Genomic DNA, 21,445 nt, shown 5'->3' on the forward strand with positions numbered 1-21,445 from the left:
GTTTAAAGCCATTTGTTTTCTTATGTGTTACTTTTATTAATTTTTGTTTGAGGGTTCTGCTGATGGGTTATTTGTGTAATCCCCTTTGGATAGTTTGGCCTCTGACACATTCTTTTTTTTAAACAAAAAGATTTATTTATTGGGCTTATTGGGCCTCCCCTGGTGGTGTCCGCAGCCTCTGCAGCACCGGTTCTATCCCCGGCCACAGGGCGAGGGTCCCACATGGTGTGCAGACCTCTCCTACCGCGCCCGCTGCTCCCCTCAGCAGTGTGCTTCATTGGTCTGCCTGTTCTGTTCCCTGCTCTGTCTCTGGTGAATCCTCTCAACCTCCTGCACATCTGGCCTGTACCCCGGTTCTTGTATAAATAAATAAATAAATAAATCTTTTTTTTTTTTTTTTAAGATTTATTTATACAAGCACTGGGTACAGTCAGAAGCACGGGAGGGTGAGAGAATTCACCAGAGCTAGAGCAGGGAACAGAACAGGCTGACTGATGAAATATACTGCTGAGAGGAGCAGCGGGCGAGACAGGAGAGGTCCGCCCCGCCATGTGGGACCCGTGCCGGCCAGCTGGCCAGCAGGGATCGAACCGGTGCTGCAGAGGCTGCAAACAGCTTCATAGCACTGTGCTCAACTGCCTGAGCCACCAGGGGAGGCCCCTCTGACACATTCTGATGGGCCACATTATTACTTTCATCCTCCAATTCCTCTTTATGTTAAATGATTTAGGTGTCTGATGCCTCTATTTTTAATACTGTGTTGCTTTATAATAATCTTTTGGTTTTGATAAATTATTTTTCTTTTTTTAAAGATTTATTTATTTATTTATTTATTTATGCATACAAGAACTGGGGTTCAGGCCAGAGGTGTGTGTGGGGTGTGAGAGGATTCACCAGAGACAGTGGGGAACAGAATAGGCAGACTGACTGAAATACACTGCTGAGGGGAGCAGTGGGTGAGTCAGGGGAGGTCTACTGCACCATGTGGGTCACCTGGCTGGCGGGGGATCAAACTCATGCTGCAGTGGTTGCGGGTAGCTTCACAGTGTTGCGTCCTACCCCTTGCACCACCAGAGAGGCCCCTTCTTTTTTCTTAAGATTTTATTTATTTATGCATACAAGAGCTGGGATGTAGGCCAGAGGTGGGAGGGGTTGAGAGGAGTCACCAGAGACAGAGTGGGGAGCAGAACTGGCAGATCTACTGAAATTCATTGCTGAGGGGAGCAGCAGGTAAGACAGGAGAGGTCTGCTGCTCTATATGGGTTAAGTCCCTGGCTGGGGATTGAACTTGTGATATGGTGGCTGCTGATTATCTTCATAGTGCTGAGACTTAAGCCCTTGCGCCACCAGGGAGGTCCAGTTTTTGTTTTTCTTTTTTTTTTTTTTTTTATAAATTTTATTGTTATATTCCCCATACAATTGCAGCCCCCCATTCTGACCCCAATCCCTCCCCTCCCGCCCCCGCCCCCCTAAAAGTGTCTCTGGTTCATAGTTTTTTGTTGATTTTGATTTTCACTTTCTTATAGTTATTCATTTTCCTGGTCCCTTATTTAAGTTTTCTAGATTCCTGCTATGAGTGAGACCATCCGGTATTTTTCTTTTTCTTTTTGGCTTATTTCGCTGAGCATGATCCCTTCCAGCGCCATCCATGTTGCAGCAAATTGCATGTGTTTATCTTTTTTGAATGCTGAGTAATATTCCATGGTATATATGTACCACATCTTCTTGATCCAGTCATCTATTTTTGGGCATTTGGGTTGTTTCCAAAGCTTAGCTATTGTAAACAGTGCTGCCATAAACATAGGGGTGCAGGTGTTCTTTGGAATTGATGTTTCTGTGTCCTTTGGGTAAATACCTAGGAGTGGAATTGCTGGGTCATATGGAAGCTCTATGTTTAGTAGGTCCAGAAATCTCCACACAGCTTTCCACAGTGGTTGGACCAGTTTGCACTCCCACCAACAGTGCAGAAGAGTTCCTTTTTCTCCACACCCTCGCCAACATTTGTTGTTGCTAGTTTTTTTAATATGTGCCATTCTCACTGGTGTAAGATGGTATCTCATGGTAGTTTTGATTTGCATTTCCCTGATGACAAGTGATGTTGAACATTTTTTCATATGCCTGTTGGCCATTTGCATTTCCTCTTCAGAGAAGTTTCTTTTAAGCTCTTCTGCCCATTTTTTGACTGGATTATTTTCTTTGTTGTTGTTGAGACTCATCAGCTCTTTGCAGATTTTTGTGATCAGACCTTTATCATTAGTGTTGGGTGCAAAAATGTTCTCCCAGTTGGTGGGGTTTCTCTTTGTTTTTGTTATTGTCTCTTTTGCTGTGCAAAAGCTCTTTAATTTGATATAGTCCCAGCTGTTTATCTTTGCCTTCACTATCACTGCTTTGGGTGATGTGTCTGTAAAGATGTCTTTGATGTGCAAATCACGTAGTGTTTCGCCTATATTTCCTTCTATATATTTTATGGTTTCAGGTCTTATGTCTAGTTCTTTAATCCATTTTGAGTTGATTTTTGTGTATGGTGTGAGGTGGTGGTCAAGCTTCATTCTTTTGCATGTAGCGACCCAGTTTTCCCAGCACCATTTATTGAACAAACTTTCTTTGCTCCAATGCATAGTCTTTGCTCCTTTGTCAAAGATTAGTTGACCATAAACCTGTGGGTTTATTTCTGGATTTTCTATTCGATTCCATTGGTCTGTATGTCTGTTCTTGTTCCAATACCATGCGGTTTTGATGATTATGGCTTTGTAGTATAGTTTGAAGTCTGGGAGTCTGATGCCTCCATTCCCTTCTTTTTTTTTCAGGAGAGCTTTGGCTATTCGGGGTTTTTTGTGATTCCATATGAATTTCATCAATAATTGTTCTATTTCTTTGAAGAATGACATTGAAATTTTGATTGGAATAGCATTGAATCTGTATATTGCTTTTGGAAGGATGGCCATTTTAATAATGTTTATTCTTCCAATCCATGAGCAGGGGATGTCTCTCCATTTCTTTGTGTCTTCTTCTATTTCTTTTAACAGTGTTTTATAGTTTTCTTTGTATAGGTCCTTTACCTCTTTTGTTAGATTTATTCCCAAATATTTGATTTTTTTTGTTTCAATAACAAAAGGGATGGTCTTTTTGATTTCTTCTTCTTCAGATTTATTGTTTGTGTATAGGAAGGCTACTGACTTTTGCGTGTTGATTTTGTATCCTGCCACTTTACTGAACTGATTGATGAGTTGAATTAGCTTTTCTGTGGAGTTTTTGGGGTTCTCTATGTATAATATCATATCGTCTGCAAATAGTGATAGTTTGACTTCTTCTTTTCCTATTTGGATTCCTTGGATGTCTTTCTCTTGTCTTATTGCCCTGGCTAGGACTTCCAGTATTATATTGAAAAGCAATGGTGAGAGTGGACATCCTTGTCTTGTTCCAGATCTTAATGGAATTGCTTTCAGCTTTTCACCATTGAGAATGATACTGGCTGTTGGCTTGTCATAGATGGCCTTTATGATGTTGAGGTATGTTCCTTGTATCCCAAGAATTTCAAGGGCTTTTATCATGAATGGGTGTTGCACTTTGTCGAAAGCTTTCTCAGCATCTATTGATATTATCATATGGTTTTTATATTTCTTTTTGTTGATGTGTTGGATAACGTTGATTGATTTTCGGATGTTAAACCATCCTTGTGCCCCTGGAATGAATCCAACTTGGTCGTGGTGAATTATCTTATGGATACATTGTTGGATTCTGATAGCTAAAATTTTATTGAGGATTTTTGCATCAGTGTTCATTAGGGAGATTGGCCTGTAGTTTTCCTTTTTTGTGTTGTCCTTGTTCGGTTTTGGTATTAGTGTAATGTTGGCTTCATAGAACGTGTTTGGTATTGTCCCTTCCTTCTCAATTTTTTGGAAGAGTTTGTGAAGGATAGGCACTAATTCGTCTCTGAATGTTTGGTAGAATTCATTTGTAAATCCATCAGGTCCTGGGCTTTTGTTTTTGGGGAGGTTTTTGATTACCATTTCAATTTCGCTAATTGTAATTTGTCTGTTTAGGTGTTCTATTTCTTCTTTATCTAGCTTTGGGTGATGGTAGAGTTGTAGGAATTTGTCCATCTCCTCTAGATTGTTAAACTTGTTTCCATATAACTGTTCATAGTAGTTACTGATTATTCTTTTGATTTCTGCTGTGTCCGTTGTGATTTCTCCTCTTTCATTGATGATCCTGTTTATTTGTGCTTTCTCCCTTTTTTCCTTTGTGAGCCTGGCTAGGGGTTTGTCTATTTTATTGATTTTTTCAAAGAACCAGCTCTTGGTTTCATTGATCTTTTGGATTGTTTTTTTAGTTTCAATTTCATTTATTTCTGCTTTGGTTTTTATTATTTCTTTTCTTCTACTGGTTTTGGGGTTTTTTTGTTGTTCTTTTTCTAGATCTTTGAGCTTCGAGATTAGGTTGTTTCTTTGCGTTCTTTCTTGTTTCTTGATGTGAGCTTCTATTGCTATATATTTTCCTCTTATTACTGCTTTTGCTGCATCCCATACATTTAGGATATTGGTGTCCTCCTTGTCGTTCAATTCAAAAAATTTTTTAATTTCTTCTTTGATCTCCTCATTAGTCCAATGGTCTTCCAGTAGTGTGGTTTTTAATCTCCATGAGGTAGGAAAGTTCCTTGCCTTCTTTTTATGGTTTATTTCTAGTTTGATGCCTTCATGGTCAGAAAAGATGGTTGATATGATTTCAATCTTGGTGTATCTGTTGATGTTTGTCTTGTGCCCCAGTATGTGATCGATCCTGGAGAATGATCCGTGTGCGCTTGAGAAAAATGTGTACTCCATTTTTTTGGGGTTTAGTGTTCTATAGATGTCTGTTAAGCCCAATTGCTCTAGGTCTTTATTTAGAGCTTTGGTTTCTTTACTTATTTTTTGTCTTGTTGATCTATCCATTGTTGATAGTGGTGTGTTGAAGTCTGCCACTACGTATGTGTTTTCTCTGATGTCTGTTTTCAGAGAGGACAACAGTTGTCTGATATATTTTGGTGCTCCTTCGTTTGGTGAGTATATGTTAATGAGTGTTATTTCTTCTTGAAGTATTGTCCCCTTGATCATAATGTAGTGACCATTGGGGTCTCTTTTTATCTTTTTGAGTTTGAAATCTGTTTTATCTGATATAAGTATAGCTGTTCCTGCTTTCTTTTTTGGTCCATTTGCTTGTAGGATTGTTTTCCATCCTTTAACTTTGAGCCTATTTTTATCTTTTGTAGCTAAATGTGTTTCCTGGAGACAGCAAAAGGTTGGGTTTTGTTTCTTAATCCAGGCTGCAACTCTGTGTCTTTTTATTGAAGAGTTTAGTCCATTTACATTTAGAGTTAATATTGATATGTTAACATCTGTATTTGCCATTGTGTTTGTCTTTCCTTTGATTTTATTTATTTATTCTTTTAATAACTTTTTTTTTTTTTTGGCCTTCTTTCATTGTTATTCGTCGCTCTGAGGTTCTGGCTTTAGGACTCCTTGTAGTATTTTTTGGAGTGGGGGTTTAGTTGCAATGAAATTCCGGAGTTTCTGTTTGTCTGGGAAGGTCCATATTCTTTCTTCAAAGAGGAAGGAGAGCTTTGCGGGATAGAGTATTCTTGGTTGGCATCTGTTTTCTTGGAGTCTGTTGACTATGTCCCTCCACTCTCTCCTTGCCCGTAGTGTTTCTTCGGAGAAGTCTGATGTCAGCCTGATTGGTTTTCCTTTGAATGTTATCTGTTTCTTCCCTCTTGCCAGCTTCATTATTTTTTCCTTGTCCTGGATTCTTGGGAGCTTTACTATTATGTGTCTTGCTGTATTTTTCCTTTCGTCGTGGAAGTTTGGTGTTCTTCTTGCTTCTTGTATATCAATTTTCAGCTCCTTCTTCACATTTGGGAAGTTCTCTTCAATTATCTCTTTGAATATTTTCTCTGTTCCTACATCTCTCTCCTCTCCTTCTGGTATTCCTATAACTCTTATATTTCCTTTCCTCATGGAGTCAGATAGTTCCCGAAGTCTTTCTTCATTCTTTTTCCTTCGTACTTCTCTTTCCTTTTCTGTTTTGGTTCTTTTTATTTCTGTGTCTTCAAGATTACTTATTCGTTCTTCCATTTCATCTATTCTGCTTTCATTGCTTTTCCCAGAATTCTTTAGTTCTTCCATTAATTCTTTGATCTCCTGCATTTCTTTTACTTCCCTCTTTAGGGACTCAATTTCTTTCTTCTGACCATTGTTTTCCCTCTCTAGGGACTCAATTGCATTCTTCTGATCGTTGATTATTTTTCCCTTATCATTGTTTTCCTTTATGACTTCTGTCAGTTTTTTAATCACGGCAATTTTAAATTCTCTTTCTGGAAGGCTCAGAAATTCTTCCAAGTTATTGTCGTTGCAATCTGGGGGCTGGTTTTCTTTTTGTGGTGTGCTTTTTCTCTGGAGAGTTGCTAGGTTGCGTGTGGTTCTTCTCCTCCCTACTGTCTGTTTTCTAATTTGCCGTATGCGTTGGGACACTGTGTTGTTGGGACTTGCCGGCATCTTGGGTGGGCTTCTCTGTTCCCCTCTGGTTCTTCCAGGAGTCATCTGTCAGTTTCAAGCAGCCTTTACTGGAGAAAGGTCCCTGTTCTAAAATGCCGATGTGGGGACACACTCCCCTGTGCGCCTGGTCTGCCCCGGCGGTGGGTTCCTGCTCCCCTCTGGGCTTGGACTGCAGGCCAGAGGGGGTCTGGCGTGGGCGAACTTCCCCCGCTCACCTCTGGCTCCTGAGGAAGCCTTCTGCAGGTAGTCTTTACTGAAGAAATGTCCCTGTTCTAAAATGGTGATGTGGGACACACTCCCTGCGCTTCTGGTCTCAGGCACACTCTTCTGCGCGCCTGGTCTGCCCCGGCTGTGTGTGCTCGCTCTCCCTGTGGGCTCAGACTACTTGTTCAGAAGGGGCCCGGTGTGGGCTAACTCCCCAGCTGGCCACTAGCTCCTTCAGTAGCCTGTGCTGGGGTCAAGTCGCTAGGTGGCACCAGAGATCTCTCCTAGAGCCCTTGGGGAGCTGATTTTCCACCCTGTGGGACAGGGAGCAGAGCGGGGATGGTAGGGTACACCTCAACGGCTTTGGGGTGCTGTGTCTGCCTTGTGCCCCACCGTCGTGGGGAACCCACGCCCCTAATTTCGTGCCCCGGGTCTCAGTTCCAAAGCCCTCAGTTCCAGGACGCGGGCTGTGGCGCGGGAATGGCGCCTTTTGAATCCCGCTCCCCTGCCTGGGCGCCTTGTTCCTGCTCACTCAGGGAGGGCCTCCGCCCGGGTCTCAGTTCCAAAGCCCTCAGTTCCAGGACGCGGGCTGTAGCCCAGATCAGTGGCGCGGGAATGGCGCCTTTTGAGTCCCGCTCCCCTGCCTGGGCGCCTTGTTCCTGCTCACTCAGGGAGGGCCTCCGCCCGGGTCTCAGTTCCAAAGCCCTCAGTTCCAGGACGCGGGCTGTAGCCCAGATCAGTGGCGCGGGAATGGCGCCTTTTGAGTCCCGCTCCCCTGCCTGGGCGCCTTGTTCCAATGAAGCTTCTTACCCTTCCATCTTGAATGTTAATCTTAAAGGATCCTGGACTGGAATTCTTTTTCTTTAAGAGCTTTTAAATACCCTTTGCCTATACCTTCCTGCTTGTAATGTTTCTAATAAAAAGTTTGCCAATAGTCTGGTTGGGGTTCCCTTACATGTTATCATTTTTTCCTTGTGATGTTGTTAGTATTCTGTCCTGTAGTTGGTTTTAACAGCTTTATTATAAAGTTTCTTGGTACATGTCTGTCCAGTATTATTTTGTTTGGAACACTTTAGCTCGCTTGGATCATTTTGTCTGATTCATTTCCCAGATTGAAACAACTTTCAGCAATTAGTTCTTAAAGTTCATTTATATACCTTTCTCTTTCTCTTCTTTTTTGGGACCCCCATGACATGGATCTTATTTCTCTTTGTGCTATCCTAAAGTGCTCTCATACAATTTTCATAGTTTTACTTTTTTTGCATTGTTTTATTTGTATGTTTTCAAGCTCTCATTTCTCTTTATTGTTTCTCTTTATTTGCTGTTAAGACCCTCAGTTGTATTTTTAAATTCAGTTTTAGTGCTTGTTAGTTCTGTTATTTTTAATTGTAGCAGCCTTGTATTTTCATCTTTATTCTGTTATAGTGCTTTATATCCTCCATTTTTTTTGAATTCCGTAAGCATTGTTATATTGTTGTAATTGACTCCTCTTCAGTCATGTTCTGCAGTTCTGCTGCATTGAGACTCCTCTCAGGGTGCTTTTTTTCTTTTTTTAAATTACTATTTTTTATTTCATATAGTTTTTATATCAGACTTCATTTTTGCACAATGCATGCTTTCTCCTCTCACATGTAGTCCCCATGAAATTCCCACCCCTAATTCAACTGTGTACCATCGCCATAGTCCCCTGTGCTCTTCCCACCCGTTTTGATTCTACTCTCTCCTCCTCCCCCGTAGAATGTCTCTGATTTATAGTTGCCTGTTGATTTTGATTTTTAATTTATTATAATTACTTTTTTCCCTGATCCCTTATTTGGTTCCTTTATATTCCTCCTATAATTGCAACCATCTGATATTTTTCTTTCACTTTCTGGTTTATTTCACTGAGCATAATCCCTTCCACCTCCATCCATGTTGCTGTGAATGGCAAAAATTTATCTTTTTTTGATTTCTGAGTAATATTCCATTGTGTATATTTACCACATCTTCTTGATCCAGTCATCGATTTTTGGGCATTTGGGTTGTTTCCATAGCTTAACTATTGTAAAAAGTGCTACAATGAACATTGGGGTGAAAGTGTCCTTTTGAATCAATGCTTTTGTGTCCTTTGGTTAGATTCTTAGGAGTGGAATTGCTGGATCATATGGAAGCTCCATTTTCAGTAGTTTGAGTAACCTCCATACAGCTTTCCATAGTAGTTGGAGCAGTTTGCACTCCCACCACCAGTGCAGGAGAATTACTTTTTCTCCACATCCTCACCAGCATATGTTGCCTGTTTTTTTAGTATGTGGCATACTCACTGGTGTAAGGTGGTGCCTCATTGTGGTTTTGATTTGCATTTCTCAGGGTATTTTTTCACCCCACCATTTGTGTTATGCTTTCTGTATCCCCATTTTTAATTTTTATGTGTCTAATAGGGATACACTTTCAAACTGTTGTCCTTGTACCTTATGAAATAACCAGAAAGCTGGTACTGGTAAGGGGTAGTAGGTATAAAAGAAGACCGGGGCAAAAGGACCTCCAGTGAGCATCAGAGAGTCACGCTTCCTACTATGCTGTGGAGTACCTGAGTTGTGTGGTTTGTATTCACAGTAATTCCTTCCTCTAGGCCAGCACCTTCATCTTATTGTCTTTTATAGTTTTATCTCCATTTCTACTCTAGTCTATTTCTGAGCACTAGATGCAGTGCCGGACATGGATTGCAGTTGATTTGTGGTCACAGGCTGGGAGCTGTTCTATTTTCTAGCACAGATCCTTATCCTGGGGTGTTTGCTCCTATTATTAACAGGTTCTTGACATCTACTCTATGCAAGCATTGTATTATTATAAAGGCAGGTCACTTAAAGATTTTCCTATGCTTTTCTGACAGATGGTTCCTCCTAGTGTGCATATTGGCTTTGTTCTGCTGCAATCTAGTTGTGAGTGTATGGAGGAAACCTGGCATCTTTACTCTCCCACCATCTTGCCAGACTCCATCCCTTCACTTTCACTGTATGTATGTTCTTACATCCAATGTGAGTCTCACACACAGCATATAACTGGCTCATGGTTTTTGATCCCATTCAGGTAGTGTATGTCTTTTGCTTAGATAATTTAGTCCATTTACACTTAAGATGTTTATTGATAGGTGTATATTTTCATTGGGTTAATTGTTTTCAGACTCTTTTTTTCAGTTCCTCTCTTCCTTACCCCCACCCTTGTTCCATTCCCTTGTAGTTTGGAAAATTTCTTTGGTGTTATTTGAAAATCTGTTTATGCTTTCCTTTGGGTTTCTAGTGTATATTTGTTTTTGTTTTGATTCATGTATAATGTCTTGTGTATATAAAATTCTATTTTAAATTGATAACAAGTTAATTTTGAGTTCATTCTGACAGTTCATATCTTTATACTCCTCCTCCCTACATTTTGTTTTTAGTGTCATGTTGTCCCACCAACTTTTACTTTTATGTATGTCTTAACTGATTGTTGTATCTTTGATTGATATTGGTCCTTTTTCATTTTTCATGTTACCTTAAATGTAATTAGTCTACTGTTTTTATAATATATATTTTTTTCTGTGACAGTTTTACATTTCCATAGCTTCTTGTTACTTCTTTTAGTTTATAGAAGTTACTTTGACATTTCTTGCAAGACCATGGTGATTAATTTCTCTAGCTTTTGTTTGTCTGCAAAACTTTTCATCTCACCTTCAGTTGTGAACAATAGACTTACTGGGTAAAGATTTGGGATATATGCTTTTTTTCTTTCAACACTTTTTTTAAAGATTTATTTATGCATATAAGAACTGGGGTATAGACTAGAGGTGTGGGGGGTAAGAGGATTCACCAGAGACAGAACGGGGAGCAGAACAAGCAGATCTACTGATACATTGCTGAGAGGAGCAGTGGGCAAGGCAGGAGAGGTCTGCTGCACCATGTGGATCTCCTCCCTGGCCGGGGATCGAACTGGTGCTTCAGTGGCTGCAGATAGCTTCATAGGCTGTGTCTTAACCCCTTGCGCCACCACGGAGGCCCCTCTTTCAACACTTTGAATACATCATGCCAATCCCTTCCGGCCTACAAAGCTTTCTGAGAAATTTGCTGATAGCCTTATGGGAGTTCATTTTTCTCCTATTAACATTTCTTATTTATCATTAATTTTTCACATTTTAATTTTATTGTGTCTTGGTGTGGGTCTCTTTGTGTTTTATTTGTTGGGAACTCTGTGTTTCCTAGGCCTAGGTGTGTGTTTCCTTCTCTAGGTTAGGGAAGTTTTCTTCATTATCCCTTCATCTAAGTCTTCTGCCTCTTTACCTCTTTCTCTTTTCCTTCTGGAACTCCTATAATATGGTTGTTATTCCACTTGATGTTGTGCCATAGTTCCCACAAGTCAATTTCTGTGTATTTAATTAATTTTTCTTTTTGAGCCTCTGTTTGTGTAAGTCCTACTACTTTATCTTTTAGTTCGCATACCATTTTTCAACTTCATCTAGTCTGGATTTGAACCCCTCAATTTTCCATTTCAGTTCTTGCATTCTTCTATCTATGTTAGAGATCTCTCTTAGCTCATTCATTCTATTCATTCTTTTTCTCAGATCAGTGAACATCTTTATGACCATTACTTTGAGCTATTTATCAGGTAGGTTATTTATGTCCATTTCATTAGTCTTTTACAGAGGTTTTTAAGGTTTTATCTTGTTATTTTATTTGAAACTTGTTCTTCTACTTCCCCATTTTCCTTGACTCTCTGTTTCTCTGAATTAGCCAAAGTAGTTGCCTCACTGCCATGGGGGTAGTTGTCTGCTACCAGAGAGCTGTGTCTCTGGTTATATAGCTCAGTGTTGTCTAGGAATGCATGCTTCCTAGATATTAGGGTCTAGCAATCAAGGGGTATCTCATATATGAACTTCCTGTGCCCAAAGATTTAGCTGTGGGCAACTGTAGAAGAATGGGGCATAGCTATAACTTTACTTTCTTGCATTTTCTGTCTCACTGTTGAAGTTCTGACTGTATTCACCTGCTGTTCTTTCCTGAGATTAGTATGCATACTTATGACCATCATTTTTTTTTATTTTTTAAAAGATTTATTTATTTATTTATTCATACAAGCACTGGGTACAGTCAGAAGCACAGGAGAGTGAGAGAATTTACCAGAGTCAGAGCGGGGAGCAGAACAGGCAGAAGGACTGAAGTACACTGTTGAGGGGAGCAGTGGGTGCGGCAGGAGTGGTCTGTCATGCCATGTGGGACCCTCACCCAGCGGCCGGGATGGAACCGGCACTGCAGAGGCTGTGGGCAGCTTCGCAACCCAGTGCTCAACCGCTGCGCCACCGGGGAGGCCCTGACCATTATTTTTTAACTTTTTTATTGGGTAAATAACTTATCCAGATTTCATTAAAGACTTTTTCTGAGGTTTTATCTTATTTCACTAAAAACATATTTCCATGTTTGTTAATTTTCCTTGACTTTCTGTTTTGGTGTCTATGTATTAGATAAAATAGCCACCTCTCCTGGTCTTGAGAGAGTGATCTTGTGTAGGGATGAATCTGATCACTCTGCCTTGCCCTAGCTCTTGGTTGTCTCTCAAAACTTTGTGACTGTCCAATTTATTTTATTTTTAGTGACTCCCAGAAATTTAGGGTGTACAAGACATGTCAATCTTCTAATGGAGAGTATCTTAGCAAATAGATTAAGGCTGATTAGAAGACAGACCCTTAGGTAGTAACTTTATGAAGTATGCAAATATATACAGTTTTATGGGACCACAGGCATTGAGTCCCACTCATCACCAGTGCTAGCAACCTAGAGGTGTACCCTGGGTGATATTTACAAAAATCAGTGTACCAAACAAATGTAGAAACTTCTTTGTAGGAAATACCAGCAACCAGAGGTGAGTGGGAGGGAGGCACAAAGAATACATCCACAGTCTCTGTTCCCAGAGAGTACCTCAATAGGCCCCTAGATGTGTGCTAAACCAAAAGCCTGCCATTCAGAGCAAAACTCCAAAACAATAAAATAGGCTCTTTTGCAGATAGACTAGGTATTTTTGTCTGTTGTCTGTGTGGTGTGCTAGGGGTGGTAGCCTGTCAAAAAACTGTCTTTTCAATTGTTATAGTTCTGTGAGACTTAGGAACTCAAGCCCCACTGTTCACAAGAACCAGGTAATCAAGGGTTATCTCCTGGGAAGCAGTAGCAAAAACTGGGGCACCAGATACACGTAAAGGGAGATACTAGGGCTCTGGAGTAGGGCAGAAGAATAGTGTGGTGATGGTGTCTACCCACTGAGGTCTCTGGAAAGGATTACAGATGGTCCTTTGATGTGTGTTTAATTAGAAGCTTGCACCTCAGGCAGAAATTATGAAGATAAGCTAATAGGTCTCTTTCACAGAGAGATTGGGTTCCTCAGACTACTGCTTCTTGCTATGCCCTACGGGGTGATAGCAGGTTAAGTTCTTTTTCTCCATTGATTGAAGTCTTGTGAGACCTAAAAGCCTAAGTCCTGTTGGCCACCAGATCCAAGAGATATAGAGATATCTCCTGGATACAGTCACAAAAATCCTGGTGCCTGATAAGGGTGCAAACTCCTTTCGGGGAGAGATCTGGAGTGAGGCAGAGGGAACAGTCTTCTAAGAAAAAGCTCATAATTTAGTTTCTTCTTGTCCAGACTAATCAGTTTGACAGAAGCATCTAAGAAGCTAGAAAGTCTATGTCAGGTTTTCCTGACATCAACACTGTAGATATTGGGGTTAGACAGATCTTTATGCTGTTTTATATGCTGTAGGAGGTTTAGCAGAATCCAGGCTTGTACTCACTAGAAACCTGTAGCACACCCTCTACCTCTGAGTTGTAACAATCAAAAATGTCTTCAGACATTGTCAAATGTCTCCTGGGGGGGGGCGGGCAAAATCACCCCCTGTTGAGAAAAACTGATTTAGCAGCATAGTAGTGTGATAGCTCTGGTGGAGAATTTGGGGTGCTGTGGTGGTAGGTGTACGTGGTAACATACATCTGAAGAGGTGTGACCCTATACCTCTGAGTCATATACAGAACTGTAAACAAACATTACCTCAATAAAAAGTATTATAATAAAAAATTATCATAAAACAAACACGTTTTTCTCAGAATTATATATAAATCAAACTCTTTTGTTAGTGACTGTATGACCTTGAGCAAATCACTTTTGTGAACCCCAATTTTCTCATCTTGTAAATGAGGACAATGAGACCTCATTTAGGACTGATATAAGGATTAAAGGAGATCATGTATATCAAACACTCAAGACATAGTAGCAATAATAATGTGTTAATGTCATTAACCATTATTAACAAAGATTAAAAGTTCTTTAGAAATGGTGAATGAGGAAGGGAGGTTTCTTAAGCATTTATTTTTTAGATTGTTTGTATTATCGTAAGAAAGTTCAACTTTTTTCCAGTAGCTAGTAGGCCTCACTAATCAAGAACCTTCGAATAGGAGACTCTTAAATCTTTCCCTCCAATACTTCATAACTAGATCTGGAAAGGAAGGATACTGAGCCCTATACTACTATTTTGGAGTAAGAGTCTCAGAGATTTCTATCTATGTGTATGCACAATGAAGCTGCACTCCACCCTCCTTTTCTAGATGTCAAGTTTCTAAGTATCAATGAGACAAGAAGAGTCTTACCGTAGAATTACACCACAAACACCGGAAATCTTGAAGTCTTTGGTAACTGCCACAGTTCTCATGACAAACTGCACATTGAGAACTGATAGACAAGTTTCCTTCTACCCACTGATGGGGCATAGTTTTCTGAAGGGTAAAAGAGACAAGAGGTAAAAGTTAGAGATAAAAGGGAAGGAAGGGCCTGCTGGCGTAACTATACCCTACGGAGGACATTAGGTAATTTCAAGGACGTTCATGGTCCTGCCCTCCTGTAGGGTAAGGTAAAAAATCAGGCTTTTCTGCCCTCCCGCCATCAGGATAGATGAGGGAACCGTGATCCTGAATGAATGCCTGATGGCGGGCACCTGAAGTGGGTACACCTGGGCTAAGACTGCGCTTTTAAGGGTGGCGTCACGGGGACGCCAGGAGAAGCCGAAGCAGAAGCCGAAAGAGAAGCCGAGAAGCAGCAGAACGAACGCTAGGGAGCCCAGATAGAGTGAAGACTTGCTGGGGGCTGGGAGGCCTGCCAGTCCTCCCAGCCCCCGGCCAGAACCCCTGCCTGCCATATGCCTGGTGAACCCCAATAAAAGACCAGCAAAAAACCACTGAGGACTCTGACTCCTCCTTTACCCGGTCTGCATGGGATCAGAAAACCTGCTCAGTGGTCCAGTCCTGCCCTTACACCTCCCCACTCCAATGCCAGTGACAGGTGGGGGTGGGTGGGCTTTCATTCTTCTATAAATTGGTTGGATTGTGAACTTGGGTTGCCTGGAAACAGTAAAGAAGATTTTCTGCCTCTGTATGTCCTGGGGAAGGGCGACAGTGAAAGGGCACGGCTGGCACTCACTATTTCATCAGCAGGCAGAAGGAGGTCATCAGTGATAGACAAAGTATTCCACTTGCAATCTTTGCTAGCTCTCAAAGCACATAATCTGTGAGACTTCACTTTGCACACTGTGAAAAGAGGAAAAGATGGGTGTGAACATGGTAACAATGAAGATTTAATTTCCTTTCCTAAACTGCTCTGAAAATTAGAATATAGATGCAAAAGCCTCTTTCCTATATGATCCAGTTCCTTTTCACTCTTACTAGTTACATTTTTTACTATCCAGCCAGAGTGGAAACTGAGGGTAAGAATGAGATGACTTCTGTTTCCCAAGCCTTGTGACTATATTGTCCAGTCCTCCCAGACTCAACCCTTCATTTTGATTCATGACAATTCTTCATGCCAGTTTTCTTCCATCTCCTTTCCCAGACTGTTAATTGTCAGGATTAACCTTACACTAGACTTCAGTGACTTAGTGTGAATCAGTGATACTAAAGCCACAGGAGCTCTTTCAACCCTAACCCCACCCTCTGGGCCTCACTTCCTAAAGGAATCAGAAAGGTACCTTCACAGACGATGACATTTCTAGATAAGGCAGGAATGCTCTCCCGACAAATATTGCAATGCTGCGTCCGGGGGCTGTGACTGGAGTACCAATAGTGCATCCCAACGAGGAAAGGATTGTTTTCAGCTGCAGGTATCTTAATTAGTCAAAGAGAAATCAAAGAGAAAACAGAGAATTAATCACAGAGCTTTAATAGGGAAGAGCCAGAGACTCTTCTCCTAAGGCTGAAACGGCCAGCTACAGCTGTGTAGGTGTCAGAGCATGCGAAAAGGAAGATTGGAAGTTGGAGCCATTAGTTAACAAATCTCCCACTTAATTTTTCCCCATTGTTTTTGGAAAGGAAAAAAGAAAGCGGGGGAGGGGCAAGACACTGGAATGGGAGCTGAAATTAGAAAACAATGATCTTTGTACTGTTTGGTAAGACCACTACATTGATGTAGTGTAAGCAAAATTAGTTCTGCTAGCCATGGACTTGGCTCTATTTAAGTATTAAGCATAAGGAGGTGGTGACTTGGAAACTCCGTGATATTTAAGTCCTCTGTTCAGGCAAAATGGGAGGAGGAAGGGCTCAAGGAATGCTTGTAAGATTTTAGCTACGTCCTGGAGATATCCATTCCCCTTCCAATCCTTGCTGCCAGGTGAGCAGAACATCACCTTACTTGGACAGCAGTTTTTCATCTCAATGGCTTCTTGACCAAACATTCTTTTCTGAATTCCATGCTCTGACTGCCTATTGCAGTTTTCCAGTCAATCACTTTAATTCATTTAAAATTCATTAAACAAATATTTACTGAGTAACTACTACATTCTTGGCACCTTGCAAAGCATTGGGGATACAGTGATGACCAATACGAAGTCCCTGCCCTCACGGAATGGCAATCTGTTCGGTGGTATCTTTCATGGCATTGACCTTGACATTTATAGTTAACCTGCCTATAAATGCTACATTTATTACAGTTTGACTCTCATGACTGTAGCGCTTACCAGCAACTAGTTTGGGGGTTTAAAGAACAAGAGTACAATACAATCCATAGACTTTTCAACATTTCCTCTAATTCCTGTGAATATCTGCTTTTCTCCTTTACCTTCCTCTGGTATGTAGACATAGGCATACATATTCAGCATTTTATTCTTGACATCAAAATGGGTTGAGTGTGTAAAGGCATGACAAAACTTTTAAAGAACTATATATTCTTCCCGATGGCAGCTAAGAGCAGTCTATTAGAGAGGGGGAGTTACTGGAACATTAAGTGTTATACCTTTATCAAATTTTGAGGAATTAGCCATCTAAAACATAGCCTGCACATAGCAGTCTGATCTCTCCTTCACCTTTTTGGTATGCTTGCTATGTGCGAAGCTGCTGTCTGACCAGGAAGCTTCTAGAAATAAAAGCTACTTTGAAGAACTAAAGACTTGCCTGTTCTGGAATCCCTTGTAACTGTAATGTTTATTGCATGCCGAGAAACTGGGAAGCTTTAAGATCAGAATGGAGGGTAGGGAGGCCTGAGGAAATTACATAGTTTTGGCCTTGGCACACTGAGCTCCTTCTACTTCCCAAGTCACTAGATTATAATAAGGACTTTTCTTCCTTTCAACCACCTCCCCATCTCTAGTAATTATTAAGCGTGTACTTTGTGTCATCTATGAAGTTAGGCACTAGAGATATAGAGATGAATATAGCCCACAGGCCTTGTCCTCCAAGAGATCATAGTGTAGTTGAGGATACAACTTCCTAAACAGGTCGTCAGAACAGAATGACAAGTGGAGGAAATGCAGAACTTTTCCTGGGTTGGAATATTTCATTGTCTAATTAGCTACAGAATATAAAATAATATGTAAAATGGAAATTGTTTTGGTTCAGAAGTTGAGGAGAAAGGGTTTATATTCTTTTTTTAAAAAGATTTATTTATTTATTCATTCATTCATTTATACAAGCACTGGGTACAGTCAGAAGCACAGAAGGGTGAGAGGATTCACCAGAGCCAGAGTGGGGAACAAAACAGGCAGACTGACGAAATACACTGCTGAGGGGAGCAGCGGGTGCGGCAGGAGAAGTCTCCGCGCCATATGGGACCCTCGCCGGTGGCCGGGAATCACACTGGCGCTGCAGAGGCTGCAGGCAGCTTCGCAGCCCAGCGCTCAACCACTGCACCACCAGGGGAGGCCCAGGGTTTATATTCTTTATGTGCATATTATTCTATAAGGAAACTTTGATGGGTCCAACTTTGGGTAACTTTTGCTATGTGTTGAATTGTGTTCTCTCCCCAAAATATGTTTATGTCCTAACCTGGGTACCTGTGAATGTAACCTTATTTTGGAAATAGGGTCCTTACAGATGTAATCAACTTAAAATGAGTTGAATGGACCCTAGTACAATAACTGGTGTCCTTATAAGAGGAGTGCAATTTAGAGATATAGGGGGAGAACATCATTTGACGATAGAGATGGAAGTTGGAGTGGTAAATAAATAAATGCCAAGGACTGTCTGCAATCACCAGAAGCTAAGACGAGGCAAACAAGAGTCCTCCTCCAGGGCTTTCAGAGAGAGTATGGCCTTGATGACACTTTAATTTTGGACTTAGAGACTCCAGAACTGTGAGAATATGTTTCTGTTATTTTAATTTACACAGATTGTAGTAATATAGCCAGATTGGCAGTTAGGGTTTCATCATATGACTTTGGGGGTACAATTTAGTCTATAGCAGAGCTATTAAGTAAATGTCCCTAGAGCTTCAATATTTGGAAAATTATCAGCCTATCCATATTGCAAAAAAAAAAAAAGTGTGTTGGAGAGAGAGTAGTAAAGGCAAACTTTTGCTGGTGGGATTAGGCATGTGACTCATGATCTCAATTATCTCCGCAGAAACACTGCCAGCTTGGACTGAAGGGCAAAGACACAGGACAAAATGAAGGATGGATATCAGACTTCTGGATTCCATAGGCAGAAAACAGGCTGATAGAGCCTCATGACTATGAAGAAAATGGGAGAATGTATTATCCTGTAATAAAATGGAAGAATGATTCCAAGGGGGCTCAGAGCCAGCAGGGATCTTGAGGGTGGTTCAGAGACCAGAGGTACTGGACCTGCCACTGTAGATGCAGAAAATTCAGGCATGGGGTGGGGGTCTCTGCCTCCTTGGTTATATGTGGAGGAGTTGCCACCCTGTAGGCTGAGAGAGTGGGGTCAGAAGAAACATCAGGCCACAGAAAATCCTCCTCCTCCTCCTCATCATCATCACAGTGTTCTGGTTGTGATGATGATGAGGAGGAGGAGGAGGAAGAGGATTTTCTGTGGCCTGAAAATCTAATGGAGTTTACCTTGCTACGCTTTCAACTTATTTTAAACCAGTAATCCTTATATTACTTCCATTTTCTCTCTTTCAGGAGATGTCTACACTGTGCTTGTTCCAACATTATCTATTAGAAGCAGATAACTTGTTTTCTGTCTCCACAAGTCCGCAGACGGATGGATTTTACGGAAAAGTCTCATCCATACCAACTTTAGATGATCTGGAAGGTAAAATTTTGAACTAAGAGTTAATGCTGGACTGGGTGAAATATTTTGGGGACTAACATCCCATCCTAACAGATGGGGCAGATATATTTTCCTTGTAAGAAGAACATGCATTTTGAGGTGCCAATGGGGGGCCTTTAGTGGATTTAATTGTGTCTGCCCCAAAATATGTTCTCGTCTTAACCCCCAGTACCTATTAATATGATCTGATTTGGAACTAGGGTCTTCAAAGGTATAATTAATTTATTTTTTTTATAATAGAGGCATGTTTTATTTATTTATTTGTTTGTTTATACATGCACTGGGTACAGTCAGAAGCGCGGGAGGGTGACAGAATTCACCAGAGCCAGAGCGGGGAGCAGAACAGGCAGAAGGACCGAAGTACACTGCTGAGGGGAGCAGCGGGCGGCAGGAGAGGTCTGCACACCATGTGGGACCCTCCTCCGGTGGCCAGGGAGCAGCCGGGGATCGAACCGGCGCCGCAGAGGCCGCGGGCAGCTTCGCAACCCAGTGCTCAACCGCTGCGCCACCGGGGAGGCCCTGACTTAAGCCTTTTAGTGTGTGTTTGCTGGGCTCTGTGTTTGATTTTGATCCTCTCTAAAATACTTAAGTGAATACATTTTTGCAGAGACCTTCATTCCAATCAGATTCTTCAATGTTTTAGGTCAGCTAAGGCTGTTTTCTCCATCTCCTGATTTTCTTGCAGCACAATCCAGAAAACAGATAGGTAAATTAATTTATTGTTTATTAGTTAAAGGAGACCTTGTTACTCCAGATGTTTTGTAAAAACTCAATCACTATCCAAACAACTTAATAATATCAAGTATCTCCAAAGTGCACAAAAGTCTCAGATGAACTATATAATGAAGAAAATCTTCTAAAGGTGTATTTCCTTAGAGAAATCTTGTTTGGTATGGCTTATGTAATGAATTGCTGTGTGTTCAGATAGAAAAAAAAAGTGATTTGCACTGTAACTTGAACCCAACTGCTGTGTTACATTAAGGTTTTGGTAACTACAGAAGTTTGGATCTCCCAGCATGGTCATTGGGAGGGTAACCACATCATCCAAAACTGGACACTTTCAGCAGTTAAAGAGGGGAGCTATTAGTAATAATGCCATGGCAACGTATAATCTGTTCATCCTGAGCAGACCACTAACGGTGGTCATTTAGTGACCGTGGATCTGTTAAGCTATATCTGTTAATCTAGTTATATGGCTCAGTGCCACTTGGTTGTCTGTCAGACTGCCCCATAATTGCAAGGAGTCGGGACTAAAGGCGAGAAAGAGGATTAAATAGGCGAAAAAACTGCCCTTCCAAGTACGGAATTAGGAGATCTAAGATCTCAGTTCTGCCACAATGAATTGTGATTTCAGGCAAGGGAACTGAACTCTGAGATTCAGTTTTCTCATTTGCTTAATGATATCCTAGTATCATAACCTTTTCAAGTGGAAAGGAATACTGGAGTTCATATAATCTCCCCACTGGAAGACATAGTGTTAAGTGGATTTGAAAAATTGAGTTATATTTTACTATTAAAATTGCACATGTTTAATTTGATGATTTGATATACATATAAAGGGAAATCATTACCAAAACAAAGCTAACTAAAATATCCATTAATTCAAATAGTTACCATTTTCTTTCTTTATTGTATGTATGTGTGTGTTTGTTGAAAGTAGTCTTTAACTTCCCTCTTAGCAAATTTTAGTATACAACAAATGATTGTTATAGTCACATTGCTGTACATCAGATCTCCAGAACTTGATCACCTTGAATAGCTGAAACTTTGCACCCCTTAACCAGAGTCTCTCCATTTCCCTTTCTTCTTAGCTCTATGTAACCACCATGCTACTCTCTGCTTTGGCTATTTTGGCTTCCATATATAACTGAGAGCATACAGTATTTGTCTTTCTGTGTCTGATTTATTTAATTTAGCATAATGTCCTCCAAGTCCGTCCATATTGTAGCAACTTACAAAATTTCCTCTATAAAGGCTGAACAATATTCCATTGTTGTTCCATTGAACATTCCAATGTGATACCACATTTTCTTTTAATCATTCATCTCCTGAGGGACACTTAGGTTGTTTCCATATCTGGGATATTGTGAATAATGCTGAAATAAACATGCAGGCATCTCTTCCAGATCCTAATTTCATTTCCTTGGAATATATACCCAGAAGTGG

At 40.8% G+C, this 21,445-nt stretch overlaps 1 protein-coding gene across 1 annotated transcript in view; it reads right to left on the bottom strand.

Moving 5' to 3' along the window:
* The window catches only part of DGKK (diacylglycerol kinase kappa), a gene marked incomplete at both ends in the record, with an annotated part of 170,847 nt that overhangs the window by 67,948 nt on the left and 81,454 nt on the right, over positions 1-21,445 (bottom strand). The window contains 3 exons of the mRNA XM_084258914.1: positions 14,375-14,500; positions 15,201-15,307; positions 15,745-15,880. Of these exons, the coding sequence (XP_084115040.1) occupies positions 14,375-14,500; positions 15,201-15,307; positions 15,745-15,880 (369 nt within the window). The remainder of the gene's footprint in view (positions 1-14,374; positions 14,501-15,200; positions 15,308-15,744; positions 15,881-21,445) is intronic.

This window comes from Talpa europaea, assembly GCF_964194135.1.
Source record: "Talpa europaea genome assembly, chromosome: X".
Taxonomy (NCBI): domain Eukaryota; kingdom Metazoa; phylum Chordata; class Mammalia; order Eulipotyphla; family Talpidae; genus Talpa; species Talpa europaea.